Raw genomic sequence first — 14,096 nt, forward strand, 5'->3', positions numbered from 1 at the left:
AAAAAAATTCAAAAAAACTAGTTCAAAGGATCTGTGGGAGTGTAAAACTAGTCTGTGGGGGTGTAAAAGGAGTGTTTAAAAAAAATCGCAGCTTCAAACGTCCCTTTGAGCTATTTTTTCTGAATTTTTTTTCAAATTTCTAAGTCTTTAGGGTGGCTGAAGGGGTAGTTCCGGGGGAGTTATCGGCTTGATAATTTTTTATATTCTGTGGGGATGTAAAAGGAGTGTTTAAAAAAAATCGCAGCTTCAAACGACCCGTTGAATTATTTTTTCTGAATTTTTTTTGGCTTGATTATTTTTTATATTCTGTGGGGATGTAAAAGGAGTGTTTAAAAAAAATCACAGCTTCAAACGACCCGTTGAATTATTTTTTCTGAATTTTTTTTCGGATTTCTAAGTCTTTCGGGTAGCTCGAATGGTAGTTTCGGAGGAGTTATTGGCTTGTTTATTTTTTATATTCTGTAGGGTGTAAAAGGAGTGTTTAATACAAATTACATCTTCAAACGACCCTTTGAACTATTTTTTTTTTAAATTTTTTTTAGATGTCTAAGTCTTTAGGGGTGGCTGGAGGGTTAGTTTTGGTATTTCGAGAATCCAATGTACTATTTCCCGGGCTCTTTAACTCATTTTGAAACTGAAAAATCATTTTCAGTCTCAAAAGCAAAAAAATTTTTTTTTTTTGATTTTCGTTCATAAAAAAACGTTCAGAACTTCAGGTACATTCTGAATGATTAAAAGAAATTGAAATAAGTTCAAAAATTTGAATTCTTTTGAACTCATTCCAATACTACATAAAGAATAGAAAAGAATGCAAATGACCGGGGTTTGAATTATTTTCAATTATTTTTAATATGATAGTTAGAATTGGAATGAATTAAAACGAAAGAAGTTTGAATTTTTTTTATTTCATTTTAATACTGCACGAAAAATTAAAAAGAATTCAAATTACCGGTATTTGAATTATTTTCTATTCTTTTTAATGCGGCCATCGGAATTAAGCAGAATTAAAAAGAATTGAAATAGTTTTAATTCTTTTCAATTGATTTTTTTAATCAGGGCGATTCTGAAATTTTATAAAATTTAGAAAAAATTTATCAATTTCGATGCAATCTCATCATTAATCTTAATGAAACTTGATAAAAACGTATAAACTTAATCCTTTTCAACTCCATTAATTTTATATAGATTTAATCAGGCGTATGTAATATCAATCGTGGTACAGACGAATGAGCAGCATTCAAAACTTTGAACTCAATAGACCCGAGCTTAAGTTCACCACACACTAGGATTTTTCAACTCCAAATCTCCTTCTTCAGCATGTAATCAGTCTCGAAATTAGTATGTGAACCTAAAAATGCATAATCAAATGTTATTTTTTTTTTTCCAAAAATTTTCTGCCGCATAATTAATTTTGACATCAGTTATATATCATAAGGGCGTCATAATTACGTCATAAATATCATGCAAACGTCACACTTACATCATGGGTACGTCATACATATTGCGTAAGAATCTTACGTCAGGAAGTAGGAAATTATTATTCATATATGACTCATATATGATTTACATCTTACGTAAATCATGACGTAGCATGAGGTCACCTTGACATAATTGTGTTCAGTGAGTCAAAAGCTTGCTCTACATGTACACAAGTAGAAGCGTGTCTCAAATTGAACAAACGTTGTTCGGGAGTTAATCTTCCATTATCTTTGAAAGGAGATACAAACTATGGTAAACATTGGGTACGATGAATCACCGAGAAGAAAATAATTCCCTCAAAATTTAGGATCATTTATAGCTCTTTCATATAGAAGAAGATCTTAAAATTCGAGCATTATGCCTTGATCCGGGCTCATCTATGTAAACATCAGTAAAAAGTTTTCTGCTTGTAACTACAGCTTTTAGTACGACACTGTGAAATTTTTTACGTTTCAAATAATCATTTAGATCAGCCACCGGTCTACGAATCCTTACATGGCAGCCATCGATGGCATCATCGATAACGCCATTAGTACTCCGTCTCTGAGAAAAACTATGACTAATGGCAGCTCTATCATTTCCAGTTGTTAGCCATATAATATTATAAACTCATCACATAACGAATTTATAAAGTTTCAATCATCATTTATTTATAACTTCATGTGCAGAACTGTGACTTAAATCGAATCGATCTCTAATTTTTTTGTGTCTATCGCAATTAAAAAATTGTGAAAAGTGGGGTAAAACGGGCCACCAAAAAAGCTATGTTTCTTACTTGTTTTATGTTATGAATCTTTTTATTATGTATTCAGTACAAAAAATTAGGAAAACGGTTGACCCTAAAGACCATCCCTGCAATTTTCCGTTAACTCCAGCTCAATATTTCTCACCAAGAGCAATAATAAATAAGGTCAAAAATGTCGGAGTGATTTAAAAAAAAGACGTTTTTTGAATTATTTTGACAACGATATCTCTCGAACTAATCAACCAATTTTAATCGCGTTGACGGCGATCAACGCGAGTTTCCAAGATTAAAACTCGATTAGTTTTTAGAATTGATTGATAAAGCCAATTAAAGGTTATTATGAAAAAAGAATTTTTTCGATAATGATATCTCACAAACAAATTAACCGATTTTAATAAAAATTAACGGCATTCTATGTGACCAATCTAGAACAAAAAGATTATTTATTATTTACCAAACAATCGGACGTGAAATTTTAAAGTTATGTTGAGAAAAACCCTTTTTTTCAATTTTTTAAAATTAAATCTCTCTAACCAATCAACCGATTTTGACGATTTTAGGAGCGATCGACTTAATTTTTTAAGCTCTAACGATTATTTTATTGAATCAAAAACGGTCCAAGAAGAAATGTCGAAGTTACGTAAGAAAAACATTTTTCCAAATATTTCGTTTAATTTTCAAAAGTTATGAGAGGCTTACACACACACATACACGCCATCGTCAAAATAGTCAGGAAAGCTTTTGTAGAATAAATAGTTCTCTAAGAAAAAATATAGTAAATAATGTTATTAATAAACTCGTGACCTAGTTTGTCCTTTATATAACTTTTTGATGATTTCTATAATACAAACATTCTAGAACCCGTTTATTAACTGAAAAATATTTGTTGGTTTTTAAAGCCTAATCAGCCTCTTTTACCTCCCAAACACTTTGTGAATGTTGAAAATGTTGGGGACCCATTTTGCCCCCCCCCCTCCTTACCCCTACAATTATCTTAAAAATTTTTCAAATATCACGTCGATGTAAAGTGAAATATCTTGATTAAGATACCTATTAAATTATAAGTCATTTGTCGAAATAATCTAAAATGACTTTTAAATTCAAATCTCTATAAATATTAACGGTATCATTAACAAAGAATTTTATACAGGTTCTTTTGTGAGGAGGACTTTGTACATCGTCATTAGAAGATCCCGTATCACTCGATTCACTTTCATCTGATTAAGTGTCATTAATAATCCAATCCTATAAGATTAGAGCTAAATCAATAATTATCAATACTTAAAGTTTCTTAATTTGACTTAATTACTCGTGAATATTCTTACTTCAATTATTTCGTCTATAAAATTTTCTATTTGAATGTCTAAGTCAAAATTTTCTATCCTTATATAAATAAATATTATAGTTTATTATATAATTTTTAGATGCTCGTAAAAATTATATTAATTTCGGTAATAGATAAATAGTTAGCTTTTATTTTTAAAATTTTTAAAATTACGTGTGGACATGCGCAGAATAAAATTTAGAGCGCCTGCGCTAAAAAAATAAAAAAAAAAATTAACGAACACGGCCTATATCAGAGACAAGTTTACACGCGTGCCTGCGCGCGCAACGTATACTAGTATAAATATAAAAACTATTAAATAAAATATAACCTATTTATCTTTGTGCGTAATTATTTTGAATGCAATCATCAATCATCATAATAAAAAACCTTTCAGTAAAATCAGATAAATAATATAACTTTTGTATTTTATTTAAATGACTTAAGTGATATTTGCCTGTGACTTATTAAAAAAATGGATTTATTAGGATCAATATTGGATTCGATGGATAAGCCACCTACTATTAGCAATGAAAAAAAAGCTTTGATTAAAAGTTAGCACCTTTATGAATTGCTTATAACATTTTTTTATTTATGAACATAATACTTTATTACAAATATTTAAATATTAACCATTTCAGAACAACGTGATGAACATCGAAAACAACAGAAAATAGAAACTGAGAGACTTAAAAGTTTTCGTGAAAAGGTTTAAAAAATTTTACTCATATTTATTTCAATTTGGTGTTTATATTAAACAGTAAAGCAATTTTATAATGTCTTGTATATTTTTAGATCGAACACGATGTTAATGAATTTCTGAATGATGAGAATCAAAAAGAATATACATTTCCTCCGATGGATCAAGTGCATCGTAGTATTATGTATGTATCGTGCTTGTCAGCACGTGAAAAATGTTTTTTGTATTATCATCAATAGCTTTTAAGTCATCAGAAAGAATGCGCCGTATACTTTTTTAAAATTGATTGCATGAATTTTTTTTTTTTTTATTTTTAAACTAAAACTTTTTGTGCATGATGAAATCTAAAAATATTGGCAGCATAACAAAAGCAACATGCTCATTTTCAGGCAATGGTCGACAGTTATCCGTACCTTAGTTCTGTGCAATACTTATTCGATCGGTGTTAACAATATACACTACAGTTTTTTAATATTTTCTAGAGACTCATTTAAGATCAAGTTTTTGGTTTTTCGTCATGATTTGACATGATTTATTCTCAAGAAAATTATTAATAATTTTATAACTTTGAATTTCAGTTACGATGTAGCTGAAGTTGCCAGTATTTTGGCTCACTCATTCGGAGAAGAGGGAATTGATAGACATATTCGATTATTTAAAAAAGAATATGCTCCATCTGAGGATCAATTAAATGTATTACGCCGTGGAGAAGAGTGGAATGATGATATTGCTAAAAAATTAAAAGAAGATAAAGAAAGAGAAGCAAAAGAGAAACAAGAAAATTTTCATTCAAAGAAACGTAAAATTGATTTTATTCCAAATACTAACTATAAAGATAAATATAAACATATTATTGGTGAAGAAGCTGCTTTAGAAGCTGCGAGAAAAACTGAAGCCAATAGTAGTTATGGATGTGGTCAGTTCTTATTTTAAGTAATTCTATTTTCTATACACCTCCAGCTTAAAATAATAACAATAATGATGTATTTAATCCAATAATTTCTTATAATTCATTAATGTAATTAGTTATATTTCTTGGCTCAAAAATGTTTTTGTCTAGATTCAAGATAATCTTTGTTAAACATTTTTTCTCTTGAGTCAAGTTAATTCTTTTATCGATGTTTTCAAGATTTTTGAAAATATTTTTCTGTTAATTCATTTCTTACAAATTGTTCGTCAAAAAATTTGATTTTATTGAAAAATTCATTTGAGTCACTTAATGGCCTGTGTTTATTTAATTTTTATTCGATTTCTTTGAGCGTAATTAGATTTTTGCGGGCTTTTTGTCAAAATTGAATTCATACCAAATATCATTATTTATTTGAACAAGCATGTGAGGTGTAAACTTGGAAATTGTTGAATTTGTTCTTTTAATAATTCATATTTTACTTTTCAGTTCCTTGTGAAAATAAAAAAGATCAGAGGAGTATTGAACAAACGCTTGCAGACATAAAAGCAAAAAAGAAAAAGATGAAAGAAATGAACGGATAATTCTATTATAAACTAAATTAAATTAATGAAGTTTCCGTATACTTTTATTTTTTTCCAATGAATATACTTAATTTTTAGTTTCTAACAACTCAATAGAGTTTAAATTTTATATTTAGTATTGTTACAAAAAAAAAAAAGGAAGTACACCATAATAATCAAATGAAATAGTACCCATGACAAATTTTCTACCGTTTTGTGCAGTTTCTATACTTCCAATTTTTAAATATGGTTGCTTTGAATTAATTTTACAGCCAGAATATTCAAATTAGGAAGTATAAAATTATTTGGTTGATTAATTAGCTGTAAAAATCATAAGTATACAAAAATAAATAATAATTTCAAGTGTATATAGTACTATCTCATTTTATATAAAAATTATATCTTTCCTTAAAATTGTAAATTTCGTATTTCCCCATTTTTAATCTCGAGAATTGAGAGCTGTAAAATTTTCTACACCATACAATCAACGATGAACATTAAATTCGCACTGAAAAAGTGTAATCTACAACTTTTAGAAATTGGTGTTTTTAAATGAAAAACTTCAACACTTACTGAAATGTAACTAACAAATAGATTTAGCCCAGATAAAATTTCAACATTAAATTTGAGACAAAAAATAAGACTATATTGCAACTTTAGGAAAATGAATGTAAAAAGAATTTAGAATTAAATTTTTCAAAATAATTTTTAAAGTACTAAATGAGACTTACTATGTATCTTAAATATTTAATTATCCTGAAACAGGGTTAGAATCGTTATACTTCTTATTTTAAAGCTAGACTGTAATAAATGGGTTTGATGAAATGTAATGTTTCTGATGACTTGTTGAAAAAATTTTTGAACGAACTGTTATGAAATTTCCACAATAAATTGTCATATGTTATTTTTCGGAAGCTACATTTTATTTGAATTCAAAATTTATTATTATTATACAAAATGTATTATTTGTAATTTATTGTAAATTAAATTGAATAATTCAAATTAAAGCGAATTTGCCGCGTAATGCATCAAAGACGACACCTATTATATAATTGAATATGATGTTGTATAGCCCCAAAATTGGCTATCGTAAATTTACGGAAGCCCGGTAGTGACATGTTATTACGTATGGAGGGAGGGACAAAATGCAGAAGGTATAAGGAACTTTTGAATTGTAAGGTTGGTGAACCTGCTGTACTAAAGATATCCTATAGAGAATCATAAAGGGCGTTTATGATGGTTAAAAATGTTAAGCAGTGCTACCTACTAGCGACTAAGCTTATTGCTAAAAAAATAGATAAAACAGGCCGTTCTAATTGATGTAGCATTAATCTAATAGATGGCGCATACATGGGCATTTTTGCCTTAAATAATTTTTCATAGCATTACAGGGCTCATAGTGAACGTATATGTTTTACATTCATAATGCAGCTAATAAGTGCTCTATTGCTCGAGGAATATTTTACTCCAATAGATGATTTTACTAATTGTGAAATAAAATATATATCATTTATTTACAGAATTTAGAAATAATTGTGCAATAAATAATTTAACAGTGGTTTAACAGTAGTGTGAAAAAAAAAATATTTATGAATAAAATTGGAGTGCAAAAAATTGCAATAATAATAATAATAACACAAATACAAATAATACAAATTATACTAGTAATAATAATAATAATAATGATAATAGTAACAATATGAAATAAATAAATAAATAAATAATAATAATAATAATAACAATAGTCAACAGGTTACCGAAATCGGTGATGAAGAAAATATTATTTATTAATATTTTTTACAAACATATAAAATAATGTAATTATGAAATTTTAAAATATCCTTTTGTGATGTTTAAAGTGTACAATTTTATGAACATTAAAGGAGATTTCAATAAAATTTCTTTAATTAGATTTTTCAAAGACCTTTCCTATTTGCAAGTAAAAAAGTGGGTGTATAAATTAAATAATTTACAACAAATAATGCTCCAATAGTTACAATCTACAATAAACACGTGTTTTCTATTAAGGTAAGAATAATTAATCTAAATTGAGCTTTTTTTATAAAGTAAAAAAAAATTACAAAAATTACTATTGACAAAAAAAGATAAAAGTTTTTAGACTATGTAAAATAAACCACAAGGCAAGGTCGGCCCGATAATCTAGTAAAAGAAATATAAATATGGTCGATACTCTGCAAAGATTTTGAAAAAGAGTAAGAGCAGGTACATAAATCTAGTGAACCCATCTACACATAAGAACTTTAATTCGTTGTTTCATTAAAGATAAAATATAGTTGGCTTGGTACTTTTTATTAAAAGTAAAAATATTAATAACTACCGCGGTCCACCTTGCCACAGATAGCTCGAAATAATATATAATAAATTCAATATTATCAATCAGCTGCTGAGTATGTGTTACAAATAAAGGCGTATGAATATTATTCCACGAATTTATAAGCAAAAATAAAACGATGTAACTCATTGAAAATTAAATTTTACCGGTATCCAGCAGAGTACTCAATAAGACTACAAGTCGAGCAATCTCTTGACACGGATGGCACGAAATGTCATTGTGAAAATCAAATTTAATAAATACAATCCCGAGTATTTGTTATAATTAAAAGCGTGTGAATTATATCCCCCCAACTGAGAAGCACAATTAGCACGAGAAACTCATTAAAAATTGAATTTTACTAATATTCAGCCGAGTGATCATTAAAATTAAAAGTTCGGCAATCTCTTGGCACGGATGGCACAGGATTTCGCATCGAAAATTTAATTTAATAAATAGAAATCGAGTATTTGTTATAAATAAAGCTGTGTGTATTATATTCCGCCAACTTTTTAGGAACCAATAGCCCAGAGTGAAATTGAAAATTAAATTTTACTTATATAAAGCTGAAGGTTCAATTTAATTACAAGTCAGACAAGCTCTTGGCACGGATGGCAGAGAATTTTATATCGAATATTTTATTTAACAAATTAAATTCCGGATATTTGCTATAAATAAAGCTGTGTAAATTATTTTCCACCAATTTACAAGCACCAATAGCCCAGAGTGGAATTGAAAATTAAATTTTACTGATACACAGTCGAGTGCTCAATAGAATTACAAGTCAGAGAATCTCTTGGCACTGATAGCAGGGAATTTTATATCAAAAATTTAGTTTAATGAATTAAATGCCGATTATTTGCTGTAAATAAAAGTGTGTGAATTCCCTGTTTAAAAATATTCATTGAAAAAATTCACTATCATGAGATTTGAATTTTTTTCAATAATTTCAATTGATTTCAATTGCTCAGTATATATCTATCGATATATAATTTGACTGCAGCGAATTTTTTTAATTTTTTTAATGAATATTTTTAAACAGAGTTATATTTTATCAATTCTTTAGCACAATTTGCCTAGAGTTACTTATTGAAAATGGAATTTTACTGGTATCCAGCCGAGCACTAAATACCAATACAACTCTGGCAATTATCTGGCACGACATTGCATATTACAAATTGAATGTAATGAATAAAATTCTGATTATTTACTATTATAAAAGCGTGTGAATTATTTTTACCAATATATTAGCAAATATGGTTCAGAGTTACTTAATAAAAATTAGATGTAACGAGTATTAATGAAATTACAAATCAGACAAGCTCTTGGCACGGATGGCACGGTATTTTATTGCAAAAATGAAATTTTATTCATAAAATGTTCAATTTTTCTTCTAAATACACGGGTATTAATCATATTTCACCAATTTTTAAGCACAAATGACCCAGAGTAAAATTTTATCCAAAACTCTTTGATTTAGGCGCTCTTTATACTAGGCGTCGCTGCTGCGCTCTCAGGTCATAATCTTCTCTCTCTTTCTTTATTTTCTTTTATTGCGAACCAAATATTTTGAGACTCTCGCATTTTCAAAATAGTATCGGTCTATTATTATCATTTTTATAGTTTTATTGTCAATAATAATATTATTTATTGCAAAAATAGGCTGAAAACGCTGAAGACATCCCTAAAAATTTTCGTCGTATGAAATGTTGAACCGTTGGTTATTAAATTACCAGGAGACGACGCAGAACAAGTTCAATGTTCACACTAGTGATTCATTAATCAAAATTTATAAGAAGAGGTCTTACGTAGATTTCAATCCGTACTTGATTTACGATCGTATCAAGTATAAATGCTCTACTCGTGAGAAGAACGAGCTCGATTCAGCGTAAGTATTTGATTCAAATTTTGAGGTTTTGTTATTTGTTCTTTATCTGTAGTTTTATTCGAAGTAACGAGTTAAACTTTTGTTTTATTTCTGATGTTAATAATTTAAAACCCATTAAAGAGAAAAATAATTTAATTTTAAAACACCATTCTGATAGATTTAAATGATAAATAATCAAGAGGTAAATTGCTAGATCAAAAGCTCGTTTCAGTTTCAGAAATTTCTCGTAAATGCAGAATTTTTGGCTTCATTTCAAAAGATGAAAGTCTTGAAATTTATCAATTTTTAACTCTTGATATTGTATACTACTTTTGTTGGTGTGAATGAGCTTATGCAACGTAAATATAAAATCATTTAAGGAATTCACTTATTATTTACAGAGATACGTGTCCTGCGAGATTATCAGTTAGCACTTCTCCTCATAAAAAGACACTGCAGGTTAATGAGTGTCATTTGAATCATAACCATGCACCAATGGTAAGTTACAATGATGTCGGAATATTTTAATACAAAAAATTGTATTTCTTTAAATGGTTTAACTGAAACAAACATAGAGTATCTTTTTTCGATGAATTCTTAATATTATAATGTTTTGATTAACATTGTAGTGTTTGTTAATTATTTTCAAATTACTCTTATAATTTTCTTCACTATCACATTCAATCAAACAAATATTGTTGACTTTATAAAATTGAATTTATTACTAGAAGATTGACGAAATTATATATTTTCTATTGTTCTTAAACTATTCGTCTTATTAAATTTTATCTCGGGCTACTCTGAAGTTTTTATTTACTTTTTATTTCATTTTCTGGTCATGGAGCAACTTCTCCCTGTAACCACATATCGCTGTTATTTATATGTACTTCGAATTAAAAGAAATGTCGATTGTTTTTATCTAGCACTTTTCATAATTTTCGAAGTTTTTTGCTTTGACCATTTTATGTATGGTGGTCATTTTTGCAATTAACGATTTAATAAGTTTCGATTTTTATTGTTACAGATTATCGGTAGGGATGGACCGTTTAAGCAACGACAACTCCTTCTGGAAAATGCAATCAAGCTCCACCAAGAGATGGAGAAAAAAAAACCACGTGGCGATAAAATAATTCATGCCCAAAAATCATGCCCGAGTTCCCTCAAGACCATCGACAAACTTACAATGAAAAAGCCAGTAGTAACCGAGAAAAAATATTTATATATAATTATATATATTTATATATAAATTGGTTATATATGATTATATATGAAAAATGGCCAAATATAATCATATATAATTATATATAATTATGCATGTTTATATATAATTATATATAACAATATTTAAGTATATATTAATTACATCTAATTAATTATTGGGTTAATTTTATGGATAGAGTATTTAATATAGTCCTACGCAATTCTCTATAACCAATTAAAATGCAAAAAAAAATGTTTAGACACAATTTTACGGTTATAACACCAGCGGTCACCCATCCAACTATTAACCCTGCTCAATGCTGCTTAACTTTGGTGATCTCCGTGCCCCTTGAAGTTTCTGTCTGCTATGCTGCTGTCTTAGATATTTATGATTCAATGATCTACATAATGTATCATATAAGTTTATCATAAATATAATATAAAAATTGATTTTATAATATATTTGGATAGTCACAATTCATAATTTATTTAATTTACCGAATCTCATTATAATATAACACTTATTTAAATAATAAAATAAATAATGATTTTACTATTAGGTAGTAGCAGAGCAGACCAAAACATCTCATAGGAAATGTAACAAATTTTGTACTTCAGAATTATTTAAACGTAATTATGAACATCATTTTACACTTTTTGTGATTACCAAAAAAAATTTTTATATATGGTAATTATACATAAGCATATATAATTATATATGGGACTATATATAATCTTGCAAGACTGTATATTGCTCCATATATAGTCATATATGATTATATATGATCTCATATACAATTCCATGTATAATCATGTATGATCATATATAATTATATATGACCTCATACAATTCCATATATAATCATGTATGATTATATCTAATTATATATATTTATATATAATTGTATATGGAACTATATATAATCCTGCATGGCTGTATATTACTCCATATATAGTCATATATAATTATATATGATTATATATAACCTCATATACAATTCCATATATAATCGTGTATAATTATATATAGTTATATATACTTATATATAATTATACACTACTGGAAAAAATTAAGGGATCAAAAAAAAATTCCAAATTTTTCGGTAGTTTTCAACAGGCCGTAACTTTGAGAGAAATGGTCGTACAGGAAATAAAAAAAAAGTAAATTGTAGCTCCAAGTGTCTAGTTTTTGGATTAAAACTTCAAAATTTTGTAGCCTCCGCGGTTTCTGAGTAATCGTAGAAAAACCAGCAACAAAAAAATTCTCAAAATTTTTTAGTTTTTTTTGGTCTACGGGCGTGGAAAAATTTTTTTAGCTTAACCACCATAAGGATCGGATACTTTGTTCATTTAGCTTTAATTTCTTTTTTAAACACCCTGATACGTCCACTCCTCGCTGAGATATCGGTCTTCAAATGGAAAAGGATCTTTTTGTCTTTGATTATCGATATCTCAGCAACCAATGATCGCACAGAAAGTTAAAGGTGGGTTTCAAGAACTTGAATGAATTCCCCTTAACGACTGTCCATTGTTTTTTCGAAAAAAAATTTTTTCTTTCCGTCACATGAATTTGAAAATGCAACAAAAAAAGGGCTTTTAGTGGTTTTTTGGAAAATCAAGCGCTGGATCGAAAATATTGAGGAAACCACTAATGTTAAGTATGCCTTTTACAGTTCAATATGTCCACAAAAACCCTACAAAGAATCAAATTAATCCAGCCAGCCGTTTTTTTGTTTCACTTGATCGAATTTTTGAAAAATTAAAGGATCACGTTTTTGCTCTAAAAAGCTCATAATTTTTAAAAATGAGAAAAAAATGGTTTTTTCGAGCTTTTTCCACATTTTCGTTCCAAAAAGTGCTTAAATTTTCAAAAAAAAATTCAAAAAAAAAAATTTTCAAAAAAAAATTTTTTCGAAAAAATTTATACTAAAATGATTAGGCAGTTATGAACTTCAATAAATTTGTGATGAATAATTCTGGAGCAATAAATTAGCTAAGACGACACAGGTAAGTAATTGACTAGCAAAATTACGAATATATACGTGAACAGGTGTTAACAAAACGGCATTTGATATGGACAATTCAGTGCCATCCATGCCAACGACATTCCGATCAATTATTCACCATAATTATTTTTATTTTCTTAAACAATCGAGGCATCAATAATATGTAATTTTAATAAATAATAAATATCATGTAAACCAACACATCCAAAGTAAATGATGTTTTATTCTAGGCAAATTGTGGTTATAAATAAGTGCAATATAATTCATACCCGTGTATATATATAGCGACTACTCGACATTTTATTTAAAAACTTTCATTTTTGATATAAAATTCCCTGCCATCCGTGCCAAAAGCGTGTCTGACTTGTAATTAAATTGAACCTCTGGCTTAATATAAGTCAAATTTAATTTTCAATTCCACTTGGGGCTATTGGTGCTTGTAAATTGTTGGAAAATAATTTACACAGCTTTATTTATAACAAATATTCGGAATTTTATTTGTTAAATAAAATTTTTGATATAAAATTCTCTGCCATCCGTGCCAAGAGCTTGTCTGACTTGTAATTCTATTGAGCACTCGACTGTGTATCAGTAAAATTTAATTTTCAATTCCACTCTGGGCTATTGGTGCTTGTAAATTGGTGGAAAATAATTTACACAGCTTTATTTATAGCAAATATCCGGAATTTAATTTGTTAAATAAAATATTCGATATAAAATTCTCTGCCATCCGTGCCAAGAGCTTGTCTGACTTGTAATTAAATTGAACCTTCAGCTTTATATAAGTAAAATTTAATTTTCAATTTCACTCTGGGCTATTGGTTCCTAAAAAGTTGGCGGAATATAATACACACAGCTTTATTTATAACAAATACTCGATTTCTATTTATTAAATTAAATTTTCGATGCGAAATCCTGTGCCATCCGTGCCAAGAGATTGCCGAACTTTTAATTTTAATGATCACTCGGCTGA

The 14,096-nt window shown here is 28.1% G+C and overlaps 2 protein-coding genes across 4 annotated transcripts; both read left to right on the plus strand.

Moving 5' to 3' along the window:
* The first annotated feature begins 3,814 nt into the window (after positions 1 to 3,814).
* On the plus strand, positions 3,815 to 6,086 carry LOC141534833 (sperm-associated antigen 7 homolog). Its single transcript, XM_074254421.1, has 5 exons — positions 3,815 to 4,102; positions 4,190 to 4,257; positions 4,344 to 4,432; positions 4,827 to 5,164; positions 5,645 to 6,086. Exons 1-5 carry the CDS (start codon positions 4,024 to 4,026, stop codon positions 5,737 to 5,739), a joined length of 669 nt encoding a protein of 222 aa, XP_074110522.1. The 5' UTR covers positions 3,815 to 4,023; the 3' UTR covers positions 5,740 to 6,086.
* Positions 6,087 to 7,173: 1,087 nt separating this feature from the next.
* LOC141534834 (uncharacterized) lies at positions 7,174 to 11,579 on the plus strand. 3 transcript variants are annotated; one of them, XM_074254422.1, is made up of 4 exons: positions 7,174 to 7,746; positions 9,713 to 9,938; positions 10,319 to 10,415; positions 10,942 to 11,579. In XM_074254422.1, the coding sequence occupies exons 2-4, from the start codon at positions 9,757 to 9,759 to the stop codon at positions 11,161 to 11,163; spliced, it is 501 nt and encodes a 166-aa protein (XP_074110523.1). In that variant the 5' UTR covers positions 7,174 to 7,746; positions 9,713 to 9,756; the 3' UTR covers positions 11,164 to 11,579. The 3 variants fall into 3 exon arrangements, 1 of the variants encoding a protein (XP_074110523.1); XR_012480497.1 differs by having other exon boundaries at positions 7,178 to 7,746; positions 9,787 to 9,938; XR_012480498.1 differs by lacking the exon at positions 9,713 to 9,938 and having other exon boundaries at positions 7,205 to 7,746.
* The last annotated feature ends 2,517 nt before the right edge of the window (positions 11,580 to 14,096 follow it).

This window comes from Cotesia typhae, unplaced genomic scaffold, assembly GCF_013202065.1.
Source record: "Cotesia typhae breed Kobodo isofemale line unplaced genomic scaffold, CoteBio_Ctyphae scaffold_13, whole genome shotgun sequence".
NCBI classification, from domain to species: domain Eukaryota; kingdom Metazoa; phylum Arthropoda; class Insecta; order Hymenoptera; family Braconidae; genus Cotesia; species Cotesia typhae.